Here is a 24,748-nt window from a genome sequence, read left to right as displayed (position 1 = left end):
TCGGGTGGGAGAAACAAATGCGCTGGGCTTGCTGGAATCCTACATTACATATTCTTGGAACTCAACAGGCCAGAGGCTAATGCCAAGAAATCTCTCATAATAAAGAGATGCAGGTTCTAATGCAAGTGGCGTTACAGGATTTGACCTGGCTGGGAGAGACGGGCTGAGCGGCTTCTCAACGGGCCCTCGGGGAGGAGGGAGCTGCCGCCACCTCACCCCAGGAGGCACCGCAGAGAACCCCCGAGGGAAGACCATCAGAGAGAGACACACACAGAGAGACAGAGAGGAAAGAGAGAAAAGAGACACACAGAGCAGACGGACAGAGACAGGAGAAAGAGAAAGAGGAAGAGAGGGGGAGAGAGAGCGAGAAAGAGGCAAAGAGAGGGAGAGAGAAAGGGAGAGAGGGGGAGAAAGGGAGAGAGAGATTAAGGGAAAGAGATAGAGGGAGAGGGAGGGAGGGGGAGAGAGGGAGGGGGAGAGGGAGAAAGGGAGAGTGAGGGAGAGAGAGATGGAGGGAAAGAGATAGAGGGAGAGGGAGGGAGGGGAGAGAGGGAGGGGGAGAGGGAGAAAGGGAGAGCTAGGGAAAGAGAGATGGAGGGAAAGAGATAGAGGGAGAGAGAGGGAGAGAAGGAGGGAGAGAGAGGTCTTGGCTGAGACCTGGCTGTGCTCGAAACGGGGTGCAGAGCCATGTGTGGGGTGGCTGTGGGGAGGGTCCCACCTCCCACCCTCTCCTGCAGCATCCCAAGCCTCTGTGTAGGTTCTTTTATTGCTTCCGGGCGGTGGTTGGGGGCCCACCAGCCTGGGAGGTGGAGAAAAGAGACCCCCACAGGTGGTTACCTGTGTTCATGCAGCCCCCTCGAGTCCAGGCCTTCTGATACACCAGCGCGCGGGATGGGTCAGGCCAGTGTGGGCTAAGGGGGTGCCCAAGGACAGCCTGCACCCCTGTGCCCAGGCCACCTCACCACGTTCCACTTTGGGGGCCCCCAGACTGTGGGCCACCTGAGAAGCCAGCCCCAAAGGGAAGAGAGGGGATCACACAGGACGGGTGCCTAGAGGGCGTGAGCAGGACCAAGGGGCAGAGAGAACCTCTGCCCCACCTGTCGGGACTCAGTCGGCCGTCCCAAGGACCCACATCTGAGCTTCCCAGAATAAAAACCCGCGGGACAGAGACACAGCTCCATGGGCTGACGGTGGGTGTCACACGCGCAAGCCCCGTGCTCCATCCCCAGTACCACGTGACCCCAGCACTGCTGGCTGCACTGCACAGACCAAGCAAACAATCACCTCCAGTTCCTGCCCCCTAGAAATCCCTGCGACCACCATCTTCCAGAACCCCGTGAGAAGCTCAGGTACGCAGGAGCAGTAATGGCAAACGCCAGGCCTCACGGGATAGGGGATGAGCCGGTCCCTCTTGGCCCCTGACCCCATGGGATCCTGAGATGATGCCCATGAACTGCCCCCGCCCGGCTACTATTTAAGCTTCTTAACAGTCATGACCCAGAAACACACAAAAGAATCTCAGAGCCAAGCAGCTTGCTGCAGAGATCTCTCCAGACCCTGATTATCTAAAATTTTAGAATTCTAGGAGTACGTGGCCACAAGAGTGGCCACACAACATCTTGTGCTATTCATAACTGTAGCACTGTAGCACTGTCGTCCCGTTGTTCATTGATTTGCTCGAGTGGGCACCAGTAACAAGCAATACAAAATAATTTGTCTAGCGTTGCCTTTCCAGCAGGTTTGAGTGGTGGTGGGAAAATTCCAAATAATAATGGTGAGACTGGTGTCAAAATTGCACTGTCCCACTGTCGTCCCATTATTCATCGATTTGCTCAAGCGGGCACCAGTAACGTCTCCATTGTGAGACTGGTTGTTACTGTTTTTGGCATATCGAATACACCACGGGTAACCTGTGATGCTCTGCCTCGGGGGCAGGATACTCTCCATAACTTGCCGGGCTCTCTGAGAGGGACGGAGGAATCGAACCAGAGTCGACAGCATGCAAGGCAAACCCCCTACCCGCTGTGCTATCGCTCCAGTCCAGGTGTCGAAATATTGAATGTAATCAAAGTAGGGAGAGAGTATTGTGGAAATTGTCTGCCACACAGGCAGGGGAAGGGTTGGGACGGGGAGGGGGAGGGGAAATTGGGGACTCTGATGGTAGAAAATGTGCACTGGTGAAGGGATGAGTGTTGGATCAGTGTATGACCGAAAGGCAAACATGAAAGCTTCGTAACTGTATCTCACGATGATGCAATAAAAAAAAAAAAAAGAATCACCTCCGGGACTCTGGGGCTAGCCCTCTGCATGCCCACATGCCCAGGCGTGCCAGCATCCACGTGTTACAGGTGTGCCAGCACTCTGGTGCCCAGGTGTGCCAGCACCCACTGGTGTGCGGGGAACCCCGACTGCATTACGTCAGCAGCAGTAGCAGCAGGAAAGGCGGGTGCAGGGGGGCCTCCTCTGGGCACTCCTGCACGGGAAGGTCAGCATGGGCTTCACAGAGGCCACTCAGGGCCTCTCTGTCCTCCCGGATGCTTGATCCAGAGCCTCAAGGTTGGGGAAGGTCACGACTCGCCCAGCCCCAAGAGACAAAAGCCCTGGCAGGAGCGTCAGGACCAAAATTCCGTCTCCCGCAGCTGGACAGGGAAAGCCAAAGCCCCCGCCTCGGCGCGGTGGTCTGCATCCCCAGCCGGGGGCTGCGGGCCTCGGCCGTGGCCTCCGTCCAGCCCGCGGGGGCCTTGCGCAGAGGGCCGGAGAGCGGCTCTCGCTGCTGCTTCCCACCGGGAAAGCAGGGCTGCGGGGAGGGAAAAGGCGCCAAGCCAGGCCCGGCAATTAGTGCCGGAGTAAGCGCCGGGCGTGATGGCTCGGCCGCCGCAGACTTGTAAATGCATTTAGAGGCCAGAAATAGACGCCGCAGCACGAGCAGCGGAACCCGCCGGCTGCCAGGGCGGCACGTCCCAGGGCAGCTGCCGGGAAGTGGCAGCGCGCTGCGGGGGTGGCGGGGGCCAGTCTCCACCAACGGGACCCTCCGTGACGCACTGCGTGCCGGACCCCGGCCGTGACATCAGCGGGCACACCCCGCTGTGGTGTCACAGAGCATGCCCGACCCCTGTCGTGATGGCACCGCGTGCACTGGACCCCCGTCATGACATCACCGGGCACCCGCCGTGCCTCCTCCGAGACCCCCTTCCATCCACACCTCTTCTGAGCTGAGACCCTCACGTGGCACCCGACACCTGCCCCTCAGGCCGGGAGGCCCTGTCGGCCCCAGAGTTCAGAGGGGGCTGGGAACCCCAGGTTGGACGGGGGTCCAATGGGGACTTCGCAGAGCTTCTAGGCATCCAGGCGCAAAGGCAGCCCAAGGCCAGGGCCAGCTGGGGGGACCCAGACCCTCCCCAGTGGAGGGGCGCACAGGTCCCATGTGGACACCATCTCCCCAGGCACGACCCCTGCCCCTCTGGGTCTCAGCGGACACTGGGAAGGGAGCAGTCACGTGGCCTCTCGCTGACCCTGCACACTGGCCCTCCCCACGGCCTCAAGGACATACATCCAGCTGACCCCAGAGAGGGCAAGGAGGGGATGCGCCCCTGTGCACAGCCTCCGCCAGCCCTGACCTCCGTGGCCCTCAGGGGGAGTCTGAAAGACGGGGTCAGGTGTACCCCCTCTGTGCCGTTTCACAGGGAAATACAGTCACCGACAAAGCAGACCCCTGGAACATCTGGCCCCTGGAACATCTGGCCCCTGGAACATCTGGCCCCTGGAACATCTGACCCCTGGAACATCTGACCCCTGGAACATCTGGCCCCTGGAACATCTGGCCCCTGGAACATCTGGCCCCTGGAACATCTGACCCCTGGAACATCTGACCCCTGGAACATCTGGCCCCTGGAACATCTGGCCCCTGGAACATCTGGCCCCTGGAACATCTGGCCCCGGCTGGGCTGCAGGGCCAGGGCAGTGCAGGTGGTCAGCCCTGCAGATGGAGGAGGCTCCGCCCCAAGCAGGGGGCCGCCTGATGCCGAGTGTTCGGGGGCTCACTATGCTCTGTGGGGACCAGCCGGGGCTCAGAGAGCCCCTGAAAATCGACAGACCCGCCAGCTCACCCCATCTCTCCTCCCGCCCTGCCCCGCTCACCCCACCCCGCCCTGCTCACCTCACCCACTCCCAGAGCCCAAGTCTCAGCCTGGCCTGCTCACGGTTGCCACCAAGGCCGAGTGCCCCCACTGCCCCCCCAAAGGGAGCCACGAACACACATACACATACACACACCACTTCATACACACAGACCATGCATGTATAACACATACATATACACACACCACACACAGCATACACCTCACACACACACACACGCACGCACCCTCCCAAGGCTTGAGAGTGGGGTTGAGGCCCCTGGACCACTCACATGTAGCGCAGGTGCGGGTTCTTGGCGAAGGCTCTGGGCTGAATGCTGCGGAGCCCCGAGTTCTTGATGGTCCTGCGGAGAGGAGGGGAGGGGAGGGGAGGGGAGGGGAGGGGAGGGGAGGGGAGGGGAGGGGAGGAGAGGAGAGGAGAGGAGGGTCAGCACGCACCCGGCCAGAGCCCCCCCGCCCACCCTGGGAGAGGCCGGGATCAGGCTGGTGGGACCCCCCGCCCCACCGCCCCACACTCACAGCTTCTGCAGGCCCGTGTAGAGCTCCATGTCCACGGCGTTGAGCGTCTGCAGACCGCGCCAGTTCTCTATGTGTCTGTGGGGGGAGGGCCGGCTCAGCAGGCGCCCCGCTCCCCCCACCCCGTCCTTCCAACCCCGTCCCCTCCTCTCTTCGGTGCCAACCCAGCGATGCTCAACACGGGGCTCGAGGGACCCTGTGGACCCAGCCCGGGTGGGCGCGGCAAAGGCCTCACCCCACATGGTCTCTGCGGCCCAGACTTTCCCGTCTCCCCTTACAGTGCCTGGAGCCTGGGGGGTCTCGGCTCCTGCCATCAGAGGAGGGGTCTGACAGGGTGCAGAGGCTCTGGAGACCCCCCCAGGGGGCCCCGAACCCATTTGGGAGACCTCCAGTGCCTGACCCGGGATCGGCCACATTTGGCAGAACCAGAGCCTCGAGGCAGTGAGAGAGGGTGCGGGGGGTCATGGGGAGGTTGGAGCACCCCCCTCACCTCGTCCCTCCGCCCCCCTCCCCGCCCCCACACGCAGCCTTCATTTGTTGGTGAACGGGTGGGTCTTCTCCCATTTATCAATCAAAGCTACGTATCCTGTTAGCCGGAGTATTTCAGCAGAGACTGGCCCTAACACGGGCAGCAATTCTGCACCTGCCAACCTGCAGGTGCCCGTAGTCATGCAGAGACTGGACAGCCCCTCGTCCGTGGGGAGGACGCACAGGTGTGGCCAGGGGGCGTGGCCCTCACACCATGCACTGGACAGCGTCCAGCCCTCCCCCAGCCACCTGCTCTGATCCAACCAGCACCGTGCAAGAGGGACATGGCCACCGAGGCCTCAAGGTCCCTGGGTCCAGCGAGAAGCAGCAAGCGGAAAGGCCCAGCCCCTGCTGCTCCCATCAGACACAGGGCCTCGGCCAGTGCCACCTCTGCCTGCCTGAGCTGGTGGCCGCATGGACATCAGAGCAGCTTTGTCCAGAGGCAGCGCTCACCCCCATCCCTGCCCTTCCCGGCACCCCGGCCGCAGGGCCCTTGGACGATGCTTATTAGGGGGAGGGGCATGGCCCCCTGATCCCTGACAATCCCAGGCCTCCAGTGAGAGCCGGGCCCAGAGAACATCCCCCAGCATCCACGGGGGGACAGGCACCGGCCTGGTGGGCGAGCTGGGCAGGCAGTGCGCCTTCTGAAGCAGGACGGGGGAGGGGAGGTGCCCCAAGGCCCAGCCAACTAGCAGCTGGCAGCCCCCCAGATGAGCCTGGAAGAGTGTAGGGTGCCAGGACCCTCAGCCACAGCCAACACAAGCACCCAGAGCTCAGTGGGCCCCGTGCTCCGGCCTCCCCATGTGCGGGGCTCCGACGGCCGTCTCCGAGCTCCTCCCGTAGACAGGGCGGCCTACGGGTCCAGGTTCACATTCACAGTGCCATGTGGGCCCCATGAGGACTTGCTCTGTCTCCCACACAGAAGGCCACAACGAAGGACATAACTGCCTGTGTCCACCCACCGCAAAGCCAACAAAGGTGCCACAGCGCTGCACCCCCGAGGGTGCGCCTCCTGGGGGCGTCTGGGCCCCAGCGACCCCCAGTGCTCTGCAGCGCTGGCTGTGAGTAAGCCCGGCCGCCCCTTCCCCAGGCGGGGACACTGTGGTGATGCCCCAGCAGCTCCCATCTGCCCCGACGTCTCCCCCCTGGGTGCCCGCACACCCTCAGCCACAGCCCACCCGTGTGGCCACCACATGCCCGCAGTTCCAGGTCACCACACCCACTCCCAGCGTGCAACCCCGGGACTCTCCTGCCCGCCGTGGCCCACCCCTGAGGTTCCCCACTGCACACACCGGTTCATCCGGCTGCTGGGTCCACAGGGTGCCCTGGGGCCCAGCCCCCAGACCCTTCTCCTGTGCAGCTTCCAGCTGGGCTGCAGGCCCCGAGCCCCCAGGGCAATGCCACCGGGCCAGACCCGCCCCCACCACACAGGTCAGCAGAAGCAGGGACAGAGAGGGCTGAACGGGCAGCGGCTCTGAGCAGAGCGGGCGGCAGCAGGAGTCGACCCCACGCCGGCCCCACCGTTCTCTGAAACAGCGCATGGAGCCAAAGCAAGAGTGTGGGTGTGAGGGAGGAAGAGAGCCGCCAACTCCACGCACGGCCTGCACACATGAACCACACCAGGAACACACATGGGCATATACATACACACACAACCATGCACACACGCACAGGCACACATAGGGCGCGCACACACACACAGGCACGCATACTCACACACATGGGTACACACACAGGTGCACACACACACATGAGTGCACAAACTCACATGTGCACACATGTACACACACTAACATGCATATATACAGACACATGCACACACATGCACGTGCACACACATATGTACATGCGCACACTCACATGCACACACATACATGCACACACACTCATATGCACTCATACAGGCACACACACATGTGCACACACACTCACATAAACTCATACACACACTCTCATGCACACTCACGGGCTCAGACAATGTGCACACACCCTCACACACACATGCATGCACACATGGGACACTCACACACAAACTTGTACACACACACTCTCATGCACACACGCACACCACGCACAGTCATGCACACATGTGGGCACACACCCACATACACATGCACACACTCATTGCACACACGGGCGTCCTCAGAGCAATACTGGCCCTGGCCTCCAGCCCTGTGCCCGGCTCCTTTCTGGACACGTTGGTCAGCAGATGAGGGCCATGCCCGAGATCTGAGGGCCTCCAGCTGCCATGGCCGCTCCAGGGCTGTGTTGGCAGGAGGCAGCACACAGGGTTTCTCGGGTTCGTGATTGTCAGACGCCCCACCCCCCACCCTGAGGCACACGAGCACACGGCCCTCCGCTGGACACCCCCCAGTTCAAGACCCCTGGCATGCTCCCTGCAGTCGGCCCTGATGCAGCCCCCACCTCAGACACAGAGCCAGCACACAGGAAGCACATGTACACACAGACAGGGAGCACGGCACACGCACACACATGCCCACAGGAGAAGGGGCGGCAGAGCCGGCCTGCGAGCTTGCGGGGGCCACGGGGGAACTGATCTGCTCCCGGCGTACTGTGCGTAGGCAGACGGGAGCACCCGCCCCATTATCTGAGACTCAGCAGCATCAACAGACCGTCTGGAGGGAGGGCTTGGGTGCACGGACCCTCGGGGGCAGCCCCGGGGGTCTGCAGGGCTGGTCGCCGTGCACAGGGGAGGCAGAAAGGGGCATCCTGCTGGAGCCGCCGCCGGCAGGGGGGAGGCGGTGTCTGCCACGCGTGCCCGACTGGGAGCATCGGCACACCTGTGCAGAGCAGGGGCACAGGCCCCACCCACAGGGTGACACTTCCCAGGACTCGCCTTCCCCAGCTGGCCCACCCCAGCCCCAGGGAAGCACCCCCCCACCCTGCACTTGCCACCGCCCCCGGCCTGCCCTTCCTGCTTTCTCCTAGCCCGCCTGATCTCCCGCAACCTCCAGATGCAGCCTGCGGCCCTTGAACCATCCAAACACACTCACGGTCCAGGGCCCCCTCTCTGAGCACCTTCCCTGGTCGGCTGGGCCCAGGGCCCCTGAACGCACCCCAGGCTCCCCCGTGAGACTCAGAGACCTGTCAGTCACCGCCCCCCTTCGCTCTCTCTTCACTTGGGGATCACACCCAGAGCCTCACATGCGCCACGTGGCTGAGCCATGTCCCCAGCCTCCAGGATTCCCTCGGGTCTCCGCGGAAAGGCGGCCTTCTCTCCTGGGGCCCAGGGAGGCCACGCTGAGCCCGCCTGCCCGTGTCCTTCACAGCCCGGGCCCCTGATAACCATCCCTAATCGTCTGGTCGGATGATTCAATTACGCCTCCAGGCGGGAGCATGGCCCCATCTGGTTGGGCACGTCCTCACCTCAGGACCCCCAGCGGGGGCCGGGTGGGTGTGAGGGAGCCCTGCAGGCTGCCAGGCACAGCCCTGAGCTCTGTGCTCCCAGGTGACCCCGTGGAAGCGAGGTTGGCAGCTGCCCGGGAACCCCAGCAGAGCCAAGCAACAGACGACACAACAACCCTCCTGCACAAGGGTTGGCCTGTGCTCGGCTCAGGCTGGGGATGGGGGTGCCCCAGGGCTGGTGCTTCACCCTCCCCCGCCAGCCCTGGACACCCCCGGCTCCAGGCCTCAGCAAGCACGAGCCCGTGGTGAGCCCCCGTGGCAGCCTCTCCGCCCTCCCTGGCACGCGCCAGCCCTGCTGGGGGTCCTGGACTGGGCTATCAGTGGGGCGATCCCTGGGGCGATCCCTGCCTGGCACCAGGGCACTGAGGCCCCACCCTGGGAAGCCACTAGCGACTGCGTCCAAATGCCTCTTATCTGGTCCTCGGGCAAAACCGGGCTGAAAAACAAAACCGTCTCGAGTAAGGGGACACGCAGGGGGCGCCCAGGAGTCCAGGGTGCGACCCCCACGGTCCAGACAGGATTCCGACAGCCACAGGGAAGGGGGGCGCGGGGCGAGCGGGCAAGGAGCTGCCTCTCCCTCCCCAACGCCGAAGCATCCATCTCCAAGGGAAAGGCCGGGGGCGGTGCGGGGCGAGAGCATCCTTCTCTGGGAGACAGAAATGGGCTTCGAGTGAGTAGTTCTGGGTTTCCTCCTTCGTCGACGCGGCATTTAAACCGGCATTGAAATCCGATAAAGTCCACCTCGTAGGGCCCCGACTCTGGACCAGGACGAGGCTGCCAAGAGAGCCCCACTGGCCACGAGGGACATGCTGAGGGGCTCGGGGAAGGTTGGTGCTGTCTCGGCGGCCCAAGGTCACGCTCCCCTGGGGACACGGTGTCCTCCCCCTCCTGCCGCCCGCCCCGCCTGGCCCCTGCAGCTGTCAGCCGGGCGCTGGACGCCTCTCGCCGCACCACATCCGACCACAGGCTCAAGGGCCCCAAACACAGACACGAGGAGATCGATGGGAGGAACGAGCAAGGGCGCCCGCGGCAGCCGGGCACGGGGACCAGGTCAGGCCCAGCAGATGCTCACGGGGCTCGGGGGGCAGAGGGGCCGGTGGGGGTGAGGACAGGGCCCAGAAGCCTCAGGCCGAAGGAAAGCCCCGCCTCTCCCCCAAAGGGACAGGGAGCCTTGCAGGCCCCAAAGTGGCTGTGTCGGCACGAGCTGCCCAGCACAGCTGAGGACCAGGTGTTGGCTCAGTCAGCCCGAGAAGCCCCCCATTCTCATAGTACTGGGACCACTCAGACCTACTCAAGGTATGCACCTCCCACCTAGGGCAGGAACCTTCTAGAAGCAACGGTCTCAAGTCACACTTCCTGCCCAGTGTGCACAGGCTGGGGACAGGAGAGAGAGGGCCAGGGGGAGACCCCTCTTGGGGCGTCCTGCAGGACCCCGTGATCCCGACCCACCCAGCCCCAGAAGGAGGGCATGGTGCAGTCTGGGCAGAGCAGAGAAGTGGCCGAAGGCCGGGTCCAGCCCCAGGCGGGGTCACCCTGCGGACACCGTCCTGGACTCCGCCCTGCCCTGGTGTCCACCGGGCCTCACTGGGCACCACCATCACAGGTCCATAAGGGAAGAAGATCGATGGAGGAAAAGAAGGCCAGGCAGGTAGAGAAACACAACTCAACAGTGGCGGCCTCTCCCCTGGGCTGGCCCCCGGACCTCCCCCTGCGAGAGCCACGGCTCACGGGCCAGTCACACGGGAAACAGAGACCCTCTGAGATGAGCCCCCCACTTGCTACAGGATACGGGGAGGTATCACCCCCAGGAGGGGAGCGAGCGGAATCTTGGGACACCCACCCCGGGCACCACACCACAGGGCAGAGCCCAGGACAGGTGGGGAGATGAGGGTGGGGCCGTGATGTACACACACACACACACACACACACACACACACACACACGTACAAGTGCCAACGCCACCCAGAATCGGAGACCCCGCCCAGGGCCTGGGTGCTGGACAACCCCCACCCCAGCCAGCATTCACAAAAAACAAGGAGCTCCCAGTCTCAGGAGCGCGCCCGAGCAGAGGGACAGAGGGACAGAGGACGGGCGCGATGAGCAGATGGCAGCCCCTGGCCCGGGCCCCCCAAGCACACAGTGACCTTCCCCAGAAGCAGCCGGCCTGTCCGTGACCAGCTGGCCAGGGCCCCACGTCACAGCAAGGCCCCTAGGGGGGCGCAGGGGCTGTGTGGCCGGGCCCAAGGCAGGGGCCGGGGGCCAAACACAGCTGTGACTGCTGCTTCTGTGCCCCTCACCTCTCCCCAGGGTCCTCTCCATCCCTGGGCCCACGGGCTCCGGAGCAGCTGGCAGGCGAGAACCTCGCAGGCACGGGAGGCCGGGGCACGGCCAGGGGTGGGGAGGGGCACTGCCCCGATGCCACAGGCAGAGGAGGGGGCCGTGAGCGTCAGGGGGGTCTGCCCGAGGCCCTGCTGGGCTAACGAGCAGTGCAGACACCACCCACCGCCCAGCCTGGGCCCGTCCAAGGAAAGGTGCCCAGCGGCCACGGGGGTGTGCCCAGCAGCCAAGGCAGAGTGACCACCCGGAGGAGCACCCAGGTGTATCCCCAAGGCTCTGCCCACACCCTGCATGCAGGCAGGCACTGCCTCTCCCCTGCATCCCCCCAACCACATGCAAAGCAGCGATCAATGGTACAAATATTTTATCTCGTTCCCCGCGTGGTTGTTTCACTTCGAGCGGACGGATCAATGCAACCAGGCACCGAGACTCGGGCTGCTCAGAGAACCGACGTGGGGAGGCTTGCTGCAGCCGGAAACCTTAACCACGCGGGTGGCAGCGGGAGGCGGCCCCTCCTCCGGGTGTCGGGGCCAGACGTCAGCGCTGACGGTGGCGACGGGGCCGGCTGTGTGGGCTCCGGCCCACTTGACGACAGGCTGGCGAGGGTGGGCAGAGGCACCTGCTGCTGCGCTTCCCTGGCTGAGAGCAGGGAGGGGCCGGCCTCCACCAGCCGCAGGGGCTGGACGTCGTCAGACCCATGGCACAAACTGCAGAGACGCGGTTTTGTACCAGAACAGGACCTCACCCTCGACACCATCGTTATTGTAATGGTCACCATGGTCACAAACATCACGTCACTTTACCATTGTCGTAGGTCACTGTCACCATCATCACCATCGTCACTGTCACCATCACCGTCACCACATCATGTCACCAGCATCACCATCGTCACTGCCACCACCATCACCACCACCAGCGTCGCTGTTATCATCACTGTTGTCATGTCACCACCATCATCACTGTCACCATCACCATGACAAGCATCGTGTCACCATCACCGACACCAGCATCATGTCACCATCACCATCACCATTGTCATGTCACCACCAACAGCATCACTGTCACACCACCATCTGTCACCAACACCATCATCATGTCACCACCATCATCATCACTGTCATCATCACCGCCACCATCGTTATGTCACCATCACCAGCATCACTGTCACCATCACCATCATCATGTCACCATCACCATCATCACTGTTACACCATCTGTCACCATCACCATCATCATGTCATCATCATGATCATCACTGTCACATCACCGTCACCATCATCATGTCATTATCACCATCATCACAGTCACCATCACCATAGTCATGTCACCACCATCATCACTGTCGCCATCACCAGCGTCACTGTCACCATCACCATCATCGTGTCATCATCACATCATCACTGTCACACCATTATCTGTCACCATCATCATCGTCATGTCACCATCATCATCACTGTCACCATCACCAGCATCACTGTCACCACCACCAGTGTCATTATCACCATCACCATCGTCATGTCACCAACATCATCATCACTGTCACCATCACCACTGTCATGTCACCATCACCAGCATCACTGTCACCATCACCATCATCATGTCACCAACATCATCATCACTGTCACCATCACCACTGTCATGTCACCATCACCAGCATCACTGTCACCATCACCATCATCATGTCACCATCACCAGCATCACTGTCACCATCACCATCATGTCACCAACATCATCATCACTGTCACCATCACCGTCACCATTGTCGTATCACCATCACCAGCATCACTGTCACTATCACCATAGTCATGTCACCATCATCATGTCACCAACATCATCATCACTGTCACCATCACCACTGTCATGTCACCATCACCAGCATCACTGTCACTATCACCATAGTCATGTCACCACCATCATCATCACTATCACCATCACCACTGTCATGTCACCATCACCAGCATCACTGTCACTATCACCATAGTCATGTCACCACCATCACTGTCACCATTGTCGTGTCACCATCTCCATCACCAGCACCACTGTCACCATCACCATTGTCATGTCACCACCACCATCATATCACCACCAGCCTCACTGTCACCACCACCAGCATCACTGTCACCACCGCCATCGTCATGTCACCACCATCAGCGTCACCGTCACCATCACTATCTCTCGCATCCCCACCATCATTACCCCCATCATGGCCACCATCATCACCATGAACACTGTCACCACCACGTTCTTCGCACCACGGCGACCATCACCATCCCCGCTCCGTCATGGTCACTCTCGGCATCACCATCACCAAGACGACGGCTTCCAGCACCGACATGGCCCCCTTGCCGTCGACACCCCCCCACTGTCACCCAGGCTTCTGAAGGTGACCATGGTCATACTGAACTGGACAGAGGAGGGGGGCCTTTGTCCCCGCCTGGAGTTGCTGAGGCACTTGAAACTGAATCATCGCTAAGGCAGTCACAGCCCGGAGTGATACTAAGTCACTCAGAAGCCACCAGGGGCATCTCCGAAGGACCATCCCCACCTCCCCCGTCACTCTGAGCTGTGACTAGCAGGACCCCTTCCCCGCTGGTGCTGCCCACTGACCCCCCAGTGCCCTCTCCTGAACACTTTGGGGGCTGGGCAGGGTCCTACCCGCAGGAGCTGGAGGCCACCTAGGGGTCCGGGAAGTCAAAGGGCCGTGACAGGTCCTGTTCCAGGGCCCCTCCGGGCTGGGCCCCACGAACAGCTGCCCTGAGCTGGTCAGTTTGGTCAAGGACCCAGTGGGCCTCCTGCCGGCATGCTGACCTCCCTCCGGGAATGGGCACCCGCAGTGGAAGCCTCGGTGAAGTGGCCCAGAGTGGACAGTGCCAGCAACCTTGAGGGGCACAGGGGAGGGAGAGCGCCCCAAGAGCTCGCTGAGCACCCCAGAATTTCAGAGGCGCTCCGGGCCTGCGAGGGCTAGGAAACTGGCCTCGGACACCCCTCAAGAGCTTTGGGAGTCGTCGGGCCAGCCTGGGGCTAGGTCCCAGGGTTCCGGGTCCCTCTGGGGCTACACTCGCAGGGGTGGGACCTCGGGCCACCCTGCCCAGCCAGGACCCGGCCGGGGACCCAGTCCAACGCCCAAGTTTGACTAAAGCTCAGTCTCTCTTTTATAAATCTCTGGCCTTTAATGACAGCTCCAAGGCTGCGAGGAAGGGCCATTAAACCCGCTGAATAAGTTAATGGGGCAGAGAGAATCTATTTCGGAGACACCCCAGGCTCTCCTCCTGGAGCGAAAGCCTGAATAAGCAGAAAGGAAAAATGAAAGGCTGGTGGCACTGTCGATAAACAGCCTCAGGGGACCGCAGCAGCCCGGCCAGCGGAGCCTCGGGCAGGGACACTGCAGAGGGCGGCACCTCGCGGCCCAGCCCCTGCCCAGAGGGACCTCCAAGGAGAAGCCGTGCCCCCATCCTCAATGCAGAGAACTGGCGCCCCCAGAAGGCAGCTACAGCCCCCCCCCAACCAAGACCTGCCTGTAGTCGGCGGCCCCCACACCCCAGGGCAAGATCACCTCTGAAAACTGAAGTGCTCCCCGTCCTCCTCCCTCCCCCCTCTTTGCTCCCTTCCTTCCCTTCCTCCTCCCCTTCCTCCTTCCCCACCCGCTTCAGAAATGCCCGGCTCTGCTGGCCCCAAAGCCCCTGCTGGTGAGTGTGAGTCCGGCTGGACGTCCTGTCCACTCTTTGTGCTCAGGGCACAGAGACGCTAGGGCGGGAGCACCCCACTCCCGCCTCCTCTCTTCCCGAGCCCCGGGAGAAAGAAGAGGACAATGCTCAGCCTTCACTCCCCAAAGCCCCCCGGAGCTCAGAGGTCTGCGGGTGCCCAGGGGTCGCCTTGGGTTCTGGGGTGCTGGGGGGACACTAGGGCTGTCAGAGACCCCCAAGATCGTGGCTCCTCCAAACCCAGACCAGAAGGTCCAGGTGACAAGCACCACCCCTCTGCCCCCACACCCCCCAGCCTCCTCTGATGCACAAGAAAGCAGTTGGGGGGGCTCTAGCCGGGGCAGCCCCCCCCCCACAGCTGCCCTCGGGCACAGGACGCCTGTGACCCCACCCCAGGGCTGCCCCAGGGCGGGCCCAATCGCTCATGTACTGAGGGGGAGGGTCGCATGGGTCTGTGATGAGGCCCTAGGGCGGTGACTGGGCCCCTGGGAGGGGGCGGCTCCCCGGGAGAGACGGGCGCTCTGCAGGCACGAGCCAGTGTGAGCCACGGTGTGAAGGTCCTATGCTCTCTCGCACACCCCCGCCCCACAGAGCCCGCACCACGGCCCGTCTCTGCGCTGTGTGTGCGCGTCCATGGGCCCGTAGGCCGTGTCCATGCGTACTGGGCACTCGACGGCCCACCAGGCCCAAGGGGCAGCCACCCCTCCCCTGTGTGCTGTGCCCACACGGCCGTCTGTGGGAAGGCAGCGGGGGTCAGAGCCGGCCCTGCGGGCTCAGACAGTGGGCAGCGGGGACGGGCACAGCCTCGTGGCGCTCTAACACGTGGTGACGGTCTTGCAGGGCTGAGCAGGCAGATACGGGCAAATGAGGGGACACTCGTGGTCTAGTGCCCTCTGATGGATGAGCAGGGAACTGCGTGGGGTGGGCCTGGGGTCTCTGCAGGCCAAGCCACCGGCAGAGAGCCCAGGAGCGGGGGCAGCTGCCTGGCTGTGGCCTCCAGGTCATGTTTGAGGGCATCCTGGCACACAGACGGGCAGAGGGTGTGCCCACACCAGCCTCTGCCCACCGCCTCCGGAGACACTCGCAGCCCAGAGACGGACGAGACGTGTGGAGGGCAGCGCTGCCCGGACAGACGGCAGCGCGAGGTGGGCCGGGGTGTCCCCTGCGGCCCGAGACGCTCTCCCGGGGGGCTGGACCCGGGCTGCCATCTGTGGCCGCCATCTGAGTCCACTGGACCCCCAAACGAGGCGGGAAAAGAGGGGAAAGCAGGGCCCGTAGGGAGGGTACAGGGGAAGGTGGTGCGGGCCCCAGCGCCGGCAGGAACCAGGCCCGCCCCGCACTTCCGGGTGCGGGTCTCTGCACGCTGCCACCCGCTCCCGCACCGTGGTGCTGGCATCCTCGGCTCCCTCACACAGCCTCCGGCACGGCCCCGCCACCCTAACCAGAGGACGCGCAGAGGCCACAGCCAGCCCAGGCGCAGAGACAAATGCCCATGCCCACGTACACACGCGTGCGCGCACACACACACACACACACACACGGGATCTGCATATCTGTGCACACACCATACAGACGCACACGTGTCCACGAGGCACCAGGTCCCCACGGGAATCTCCCGGCACTGCCGGATCAGCATGACCCCGAGGGACCACACCGCTGGGGAGCCGTGACCCGGGCCCCAGGCAGGCCCAGTCTGCACCACAAGCCCCCACGCGCCCCCAGCGCTGACAGCCCTGGCCCCGTGTCCCAGTACGCTTCTGAGATCCAAGGGTAACTGAGACGGCACGAGCGGCGCGGCGGAGAGGGGGCACTCGGAACCCCTCATCAGGCCGCTGCCCAGGGCAGAGCAGGAGTCTGCCAGGCCTGGGTCCCCTGGGCAGCCACCGTGTCCGTCATGCCGAGCTCGGGAGGGCTGGGGCAGGGCAGGGGAGATGGGGGCGCAACCATGCACTGACCCCTCTCCCGTGTCCTTGGTAAGACCAACCCACTCTCTCCCCCGAAGGTACACCGCCTCAGAAAGACAGACAACAAGCAAACAGGCAGGCCAACTAGCAAGCAGACAGACAGACAGACAGACGGCCGACAAGCAGACAGGCAGACAAGCGCACAGACAGACAGACATCCAGACAGACGGGCAGGCAGACAGGCAGACGACAGACAGACAGACATGCAGACAGACGGGCAGAGGGTGCTTCCCACACCTGCCCACGACCTCGGGAGACGTTCACAGCCCAGAGACGGACGAGACAGGTCAGGGGGCAGCTGTGCCCAGACGGCAGGGCACGCCCCACCCCCAGTCCCTGCTCCGGGAAGGCCCTGATGGCCGCTGGCCGTGGACGCACGTGTCAACGGCCCTGGCCACGTCCCAGCAGCCGCCGGCGTGGTGCGCAGCAGCGCCCTCTGGTGGACCCCGGGCGCTGGGCCGCAGGCAGGACCGCAGGGAGCAGGAGGGGCCGGGCTGGTCTCTGGCACCCGGGTGGGGCCTTGGTAGTGCCCAGAGGCACTCAGACCTCCCTCAAACATGACCCGGAGGCCGTGGCCGGCAGCCAGGCAGCTGGGCCAGCCAGGTGGGCTTCGCCTGCAGAGACCCCAGGCCGCGTCCCCTGCTGACCACACACGCCTGTATCTCCTTCCTCGCTCCCCGGAACACCCAGGGCCAGAGTGACCATGGCCAGTGGGATGGGGGGCCCCACGGCGCCCTAATGGTTTGGCCACTCTGAGTCAGCCCCATCTGCCTCCGGGAGTCGGGGGGACAGAGCTGGACAGTGTCTAGGGAAATAGGGGATGACCCCAGGCCCACTGCCCAATCCCAGCACTCTGGGAGGCCAGGAGGAAGGCGCTGGTCAGGGGGCAGCATCGGCCCAGGCAGTGCCCCTGCCCGCGTCACGGGGCCTCTCCAACCCCGGGCAGCGAGGGCCGCAGCCCAGATCTGCTCCCCGCTGGTCCCTGGCCCCGGGCACCGCTGACCTGGCTCAGAGGCCACTCGTGGTGTCCACAGCCCGAGCATGGTGGCCTCAGCCTTGAAGATGGGCTGCTCTGAGAATAAGGACCCCCGGGCTCCTGGCGCCGCAGAATCTGGGGGTGACCTGGTCCCCGCAGGACAGGGACACCAGGCAAAGAGCCTCTCCTGGACCCAGGGTCCATATGCTCTCTCAGGGCCTCGCCAGGAGAAGCCAGCGTGGGTCACTGAGAGCGTGGGTCTGTCTGTCTGTCTCTCTCTCTCTCTCTCTCACCCTCTCATCCAAGCTCAAGCGAGAGAAGGGAGCTGGGGAGGGAGGAGGTGCGAGTGTGAGAGGAGGTCCAGGGTTGCTGCCCCTCGGTGCTCCAACCCTGGTGCTCCCTCCCCGGCTGCACAATTTGGATCTGTCTGTCTGGGCAAACTGTCCCACTTCCACTCAAGACAGACTGTAGGGGTGGGAGGGGGCTGCCCGCCAAGCCTGCACACCCTCTGCTGCTCCTTCCCTGCCCCCACCCCGTGGACCCCTGACTGACTGGCTGCCTCTGGGGAACCCCATGGGTGTGGACATGCCTCCAACTGAGTGCTCACCCTGGGCTCCGGGGGCAGCCTGATGGGGGTCAAGCCCCGACCCCATGGGGAGGCAGACATTGTGGGCCCCTGGGGGGGGTAGGGGCCCGAGCTTCCATCCTTGCCCGTCCAGGCCCCCCAGGGATGGCCGAGACCAAGTCAGTAAGGGGGAGACCCACTCCCCAACCCCTGCCCCCATGCCCTCTGCCCCCCTGGACAGCCCACCCGGCCTGGGGACCACGCCAGCAGACTCCAGACTTGGTGACATCAGCACCTCGGGGCTCCTCTGAGTAAAGGAACTTTCTGGAAGAGGGTCTGCTCCAGGGAGACAGCGAGCATTGGGGCTCCAGCGGTGGGGTCCCCAGAGGGACAGGGCAAAGGGGCCCGGAGGGGCAGCTGCACCCTCACCCCGAGACAACCCTGGCCCTGGCTGGCACCAGCTCTGAAGCCACAATGCCCCCAGCCCCCGGCCCCACCCCAGAGATGCTGCAGGGCTCACCCGAGGGGCCACCCAAGGGGATGGGGGGCTCTGGAGGCCAAGAGTGCCATGACCCCTGCGGGCCAGTGCTTGCTCCAGAGCTGACCGGCCTGGTCACTCAGGGCTCCTGCGTGGCAGCCGGGCACCCCCAGTCCAGCCCATCACCCCTCACCCCACCGCCCCCTCTGTGCGCCTGGGAGCCCCCGAGCCCTCGCCTCGCTCCCATCTGGACAGCAGAGAAGCTCCCGTTCATTCTGGCCCAGCAGCATGGGCAGGGAGTGACCAGGCTGCCCCCCCGCCCGTGGGAACGCAGCCCCCAACACCCAGTCCTGCCCAGCACCCGGGGCACGGAGAGGGCGCTATGGCAGGGCCCGGGCTCTCTGGAGGCGAGAAGGGAAGTGAATGGAGGTATCCCCCGGCCCTGCCCAGGCCCCTGGGGGTGTCAGCAGGTGGCCCTAAGGGCCTGCGCCTGAGCCTTCGACCAGAGTGACCTCCACTGACCCCCCCAGGTGCCCTGCAGTCGGCAGCCCTGGGCCAGGAGAGCCTGGGGTTACTAGGGTCTGTGTAGCTGCCTCAGCGCCCGCAGGGGGCGTCTCCAGGTGCCCCCAGACCTACAGCCCACCTCACACCTGCAGCCCCGAGCCGGGATCCAGGAGCACAGAGCCGGCCGGGGCTGGGGGCTGCTGAGGACCTTGGCCCAGGGCAGCCTGCACCCCTCAAAGCAGCCTCCAGAGAGAACCACAGACCTAAGGCGCATGCGGTCTCCCGTGTGCACCACCAAAATTGCTCCTCTCCCTCCCGAGTGTCCTGGACCCTAAGTGCCCCCCGGGGGTCACCCCTCTGTGCCGGGAAAGCTGAGCAGCTGTCACCTCCAGGGGCCCCATCCAGCCAAGCACCCCCAATGCCAGGGAACAGTGAGGGGTCCTGGCCACGGGCTCAGTCTCCACCCGCCCGGCCACAGGACCCCGATGCCCTCTGCACCCCCCCCCCAGACAGTCCCGGCAGCCTCTGCTCTATGCTTGGTGACGGCGGCGCCTCGACCCCAACCGCCCGCCATGGCGGTGACCCGTGTAGGCGGGCCAGAGGGAGCGGCCCCACATCCGCTCACACGGGGCGGCCCGGCCACGGTCAGCATCCGAGGGGCCTGGCCCACACCCCACCCCCAGAGAAACGGTCTCGCCCCCAGGCCCAGGACAGGGGGCCTGCAGGGATCTGCCCCCACCCAGCAGCCCCAGGCAGGCGTCAGAGCAGGGACGGCTGGGTAGACAGAAGGCGGGGGGCGGGGGTGCCAGGACCCCGTAATCCTGGCGGCCATCACAGCAGGCCAGTAGAGCAAGGACTCTGACGAGGACACGTGAACAGCTGGCAAGGACAGCGGAGCAAGACGCCCCGGGCCTACCGGCTCCCGCACCCACAGATCTCCCCCTGCCTCCCCTGCTGTGGGGGTCCCCACAGAGCGGCAGCCGTGGGCAGCCGTGGCCCTGGAAACCACCCACTCTGCCAGGGCCTGTCTGGGCCCCCCTCCCCGGAGGCAGACGACCCTCTGCTTCCGGGGGTCCCAGCCCCACAGTCTCTGCTTCTGGCCAGGACATAGCACACGCAGCCCCCCCACCCCCCCAGCTTGGTCAATACTCGCCACTGCCCTGAAAGGGTAGGGGGGAGACAAGCTGGCCGTGACTTCCCCCCCCCCCGCGACTCGGGGCTCTCCCTGGATCCGAGGGGCTGGGGTGCGTTTCAGGGGGCAGACTGTACTTCCTGGGGCTCACTGCCCCCCAGAGGCCCTCCGGGGCCCAGCCACGGCCCAGGGCCAGAGGCCATTGCACCTCCCTCCCCGCAGACTCTGCCACAGCACCGTCCTGCCCCTGCAGCTGGCGGGGCCGCCCACTGCCCCTCACGCCGCTCCCCGAGCCTCCCGGAGGGAGGGAGGACCCCCTGTGCCCTCAGGGCCCACCCCACCTCTCGTCGTGGCTCCCCCCACCGCGGGGACCAGGACCCCGGAGTCCCCACCTCCCACACACACACACACACACACACACACACACACACGCCCCAGACGCTGGTCTCCCAGCCCAGCGGCACAGACCCTCCCAGCCTGCCCCGCTGTGCGGCCTACAGGCCTGTCCAGCGCCCCCACCCCCGCTGTTTATCTTGTCATCACTCCAGCCGGCCCCCGAGCGAGCAGGCGCACGAGCCTGAGCCAAGGGGAACGAACGGCTCCGAGCTGATGCAGGCCCGGCCGGCCGGGCGCCCCGGCAGGCACCGTGAGCTACAAGTCCCCTCGTGGGCAGCAGGCAGAAGGGACAGACCAGAGCCCGGGGGGCCGGGGCCCCTCTCGAGTGACCCTCCCCTCCAGTGCCTTCCTTGGAGCACAGCGGGGGCTGGTCTCGGTGTCTCACCCACATTGGGGACCCCGAGGGACAGGGACCCTGCGGGAGTTGGCCCCCACAACGCCGTGCCCTCCATGGCCTGCTCTGTGTGCCAGGGGTCACCAGGCAGAGGCTGGGGGTGGGGGGAGCGGGGTCCAGGGAGCCCCACTTTTTCCCCCCACAGCCTTCTGTGCCCCACCTCACCCCCGCCCGGGAAAAATAAGGAGCCAGAGTGGTGGGGGGGGGCGGCAGGGGGGGCTTGCTGTGAGAAACTGGCAGAGCTGGGCATCCGGGTTTGATTCCCCCGAATAAACGCATCTGCGGGGGCCTTCGGGGAGCCAGGCCCCCCCAAACACGCACGCCCCCGGCTCCCTCCTTCCCCGCTCTCACTCCGGGTAATGGCCGTGGGAAGGAAGGGGTGGTGGGCGCCCGAGGAGGGGGACCAGCGTGGGAGAGGGGGTGTCGAGAACATGGGCAACGGCCTGTGGGGCCGGGAGGGGAGAGCTGGGTGCCCATGGCAGCCTGGGCAGGGCCAGTGCCCCCTTCACACGCACACACACACACACACACACACACACACACACACACACGGGCAGGCTCCCGACTCGTCCTCAGCCGTCAGCCCGCGTGCCCTTTCCCTGAGCAAATGGAGCGGCCCCGGGTGCCCGGCCCCTTCCCAGCCAGCTGGGCGTCCGGCCCGCTGTCTGTCTCAGCCCGCCGGCGGCTCCAAGCCCATCTACTTTCTGCCACTTGAGCGAGTGAGCGAGTGAGCAGGGCCAAACTGTTGCTATTGAGACAGGGGCCAGCACCCTGCCTGGCGCCCGGGCGTGAGCCAGCCGCAGCAGGTCAGTGGGGGACAGCGCCAGGGACCAGACCCCCCCAAACACACACACACACACACACACACCTCCAGCCCCCGCCGGCCGGGTCCTCTGGGGGACAAGCACCCACACACGGCCCCATCTGATCGGGACTGCGCGTCTCCGGCACCTGGAAGGCACGGCCCGGCGGGGAGAGCATCTCCAGAGCCAGCGCGAGCCTGGCGCGCGCCCGGCCGGCGGCCCCAGCGGTGGCGGTGAGTGGCGGTGGCGAGCCGGGGCGCGGGGAGGACGGGCGCGGGTCCCCTCCAGGGCAGGGACCCGGACTTACATGGAAGTGATATTCCGGGAGATGTCGGTGATGTTGACGCTGGCGTTGCCCCCGCTGCCCGCGCCCGAATCCTGCCCTTCCAGCAGCGGGAAGAGGTTCCCATCGTCGGGCCGCCGGCAGCTGATCTCGGTCTTGCTGCAGGCGCAATTGGCCGGGCAGGCCAGCACCGAGCCCGCATAGTCCAGCCACAGGCTCCCCAGCAGGAAAATCCGCCAGAAAGTGCACTTGGCTGGGCAGAGAGAGACATCCATCTCGGATCGCGGCTTCTAAAAGAGAGGAGGAGGAGGAGAGGAGAGGGGGTGGGGTGGGGGGAGTGGGGAGTGGGGAGAGCTGGGGAGGGGGAAGGAAACAAAGACGGCGAGGGAGGGGGGAAGGGGGAGGGGGCCTCTGCCTTTGAAAACGCCGGTGTGATCAGAGGCGAGACCCTCCAGCCTCGGGAAGCATCGCGGCCACCGGGAGCGCCTAGGAGCGAGGGCTGCCGGGCATGGTGGCCGGCGCGGCACTGGCCAGCTGGCCGCTCGGGGAGCCGGGGTCGGGCGGCGATCTCCGGCTCGGAGACTTTGCAGGGTGGCGACCCTGCCGCCTCCCCCACCCGCACCCCCGCCGCCAGAAAAAGAGAAAAAAAAAAAGGAAAATGGTGGTGGTGGGAGGCGGGGGGCGGTGTGGGATGGTGCCAAAGTCGCCCAGTCCCACCTACCGGGCCGAATTAAAACACACACACCTGCAAAACGCACACAGCACTCGCGCACGCACGCACTCGCGCCCGGGCAGGGGGAGCGCGGGGAGGAGGAGGAGGAGGAGGAGGAGGAGGAGGAGGAGGAGGAGGAGGAGGAGGAGGAGGAGGAGGAGGAGGAGGAGGAGGAGGAGGAGGAGGAAGAGGAGCAGGAGGCGCGGGAGGAGGCGGCGCAGGGGCCGCAGCCGGCGTGCACGGCTCGCCGCGCGCCTGCAGAATGCGAGCGCTCGGCGGAGGGCTGGAGCCTTACGAAACGCACGGCTCCCGGCGCGCCCTCCCCGCCCGCCCTCCGCGCCTCCCCCTGCGCGGGCTGCGCGCCCGCCCTCGCCCCGCTCCCCCTGCGCTCCGCACCCGCCACCCACAGCCCGGGGACGCCCACACGGAGGGGGCCGGGGGCGGCGGGGGGGAAAAGTTGCAGTTGGGATGCGGGGGTGCGCACTGGGGAGGGGGCCCGGTGCGCCACGCGGCCAGGCGCGCTCCCCCCCGCTCCACTTTTTGGCGTTGGCGCGGCCCGGGTTTGCGGCAGCCGGACCGAGCCGCGGCCGGGGTGACCGGGCGGCGCCCGGGAGGGCCTGGGAACGTGTCCCGCGCCCCGCGCCCCCGCGCCCGGCCGGAGGAGGGAGGGAGGACGCGCCGTGCGTGCGTGCGTGCGCGCGCGGGGCCGGCCAGGGCGCAGCTGGGCGAGCGCCGGGCAGGCCCGCACCGGGAGCCGGAGGCCTCTGCTCGCGCCCGAGGGGACGGCCCTCCCCGGGCTCGGGGGGCGCAGCGCCTCCCACCTCCCCTCCCACAGCAGCACCCCTTCCTAGTAGGGGCGCAGAAGCAGGTGCAGGCTCCCTAGCCGGCGGGGGCCGCGGGGTGGCCCCCCCACACCCACTTTGGGTCGGATTTTTTTTTTTCTCTCTCTCTCTCTCTTTTCTTTCCTCTTCAATAAAACGTCAAAATGCCAAGTGAGAGCTACTGGCTGCGAGAACGTCCCTGGAGCGGCGGCTCGGGGCAGGGAAGAAAGGGTTAGAGGAGCCGGCGGGAGGACAGTGCCGCATTCAGGCGCAGAAGAATGCTCGGGGGCTTGGACGGCCGCGAGGAAGCCAAGCGCTGAATGCAGCCGCAGCCAGAGTGAAAGGGGCCCCCGCACCCCCGTGGATTCCCACGCCGGTCAGGCAAGGTGGGGAAACGGCCCGCGCTTGGGCCGCCCGCCTGCCCGGCCGCGCACTCCGGTGCGGGCAGAGAAAGAGATGAGGGCTGGTCTGGGGAAGGCCGGCTCTGGATTCTCACTCCAGCTCCCGGGTGCGGGGAGGGGGGCGGGGGGCCTAGTTCCTGAGACTGGCATTCGGCCCCCCCTTCTGCCAGCAGGAGGGGGACAGAGCGAGCTGGCCCAGACTCTCAATGCCTCAATCCGGTCGCCACTGGCCCCGGGCCAAGCCCTGCTGTCCTGTGTCCGCTGGGAATGTCTCGGCCACGCTGCCAGGCCCGGCCGGGCTCTGGGCCACAGTGTCACTTGGCGATTTGGGGAAGGCGGCGCAGGCAAGGGCTGGCCTCTCTCAGGGCAGCCTGGGCTCAGGTTATTCGGGGAGGGCAGCGTGCTGGACACAGCTGGAACAGGCCCAAGGGGCCCACACCAAGTGACCTGCTTGCTTTCCCGAATAGTGGGCCAAGCTCCTCCCATCAGCACCGCCACCGAGAACCGGAAAGCACCGTGGGGGCGGGTGAGGGCAGGGGCAGGCGATGCCCGGACAGACGGACGGGTACATCTGGCCCCAGGGTAGGGGAGAGGAAGTGGGGAGGCTGTCCCGCAGACTGGGGCACAGAGGGTCTGGCAGCGGTGAGGCCAGCGTCCACTGCAAAGGCCAAGGGC

General features: G+C 65.3%; 1 protein-coding gene across 4 annotated transcripts in view; it reads right to left on the bottom strand.

Annotated features, from left to right (window-relative positions):
* The window catches only part of NTRK3 (neurotrophic receptor tyrosine kinase 3), a 111,879-nt gene extending 88,864 nt beyond the window's left edge, over positions 1-23,015 (bottom strand). For 2 of the 4 annotated variants that reach the window (XM_004617593.2, XM_004617594.3), the window contains exons 1-3: positions 22,164-22,901; positions 4,656-4,730; positions 4,409-4,480 (exon numbers count right to left, since the gene is read on the bottom strand). In XM_004617593.2, the coding sequence (XP_004617650.1) occupies positions 4,409-4,480; positions 4,656-4,730; positions 22,164-22,414 (398 nt within the window). In that variant the 5' untranslated portion in view covers positions 22,415-22,901. Of the gene's footprint in view, positions 1-4,408; positions 4,481-4,655; positions 4,731-22,163 lie in introns of all 4 variants that reach the window. The other 2 variants (XM_055142492.1, XM_004617596.2) reach the window with 2 other exon arrangements.
* Positions 23,016-24,748: the final 1,733 nt, after the last annotated feature.

The sequence above is a fragment of the Sorex araneus genome, chromosome 6 (assembly GCF_027595985.1).
Source record: "Sorex araneus isolate mSorAra2 chromosome 6, mSorAra2.pri, whole genome shotgun sequence".
Classification (NCBI taxonomy): Eukaryota; Metazoa; Chordata; class Mammalia; order Eulipotyphla; family Soricidae; genus Sorex; species Sorex araneus.
The sequence above is the reverse complement of the archived record's forward strand: the minus strand, read 5'-3'. Positions and strand labels throughout refer to the sequence as shown.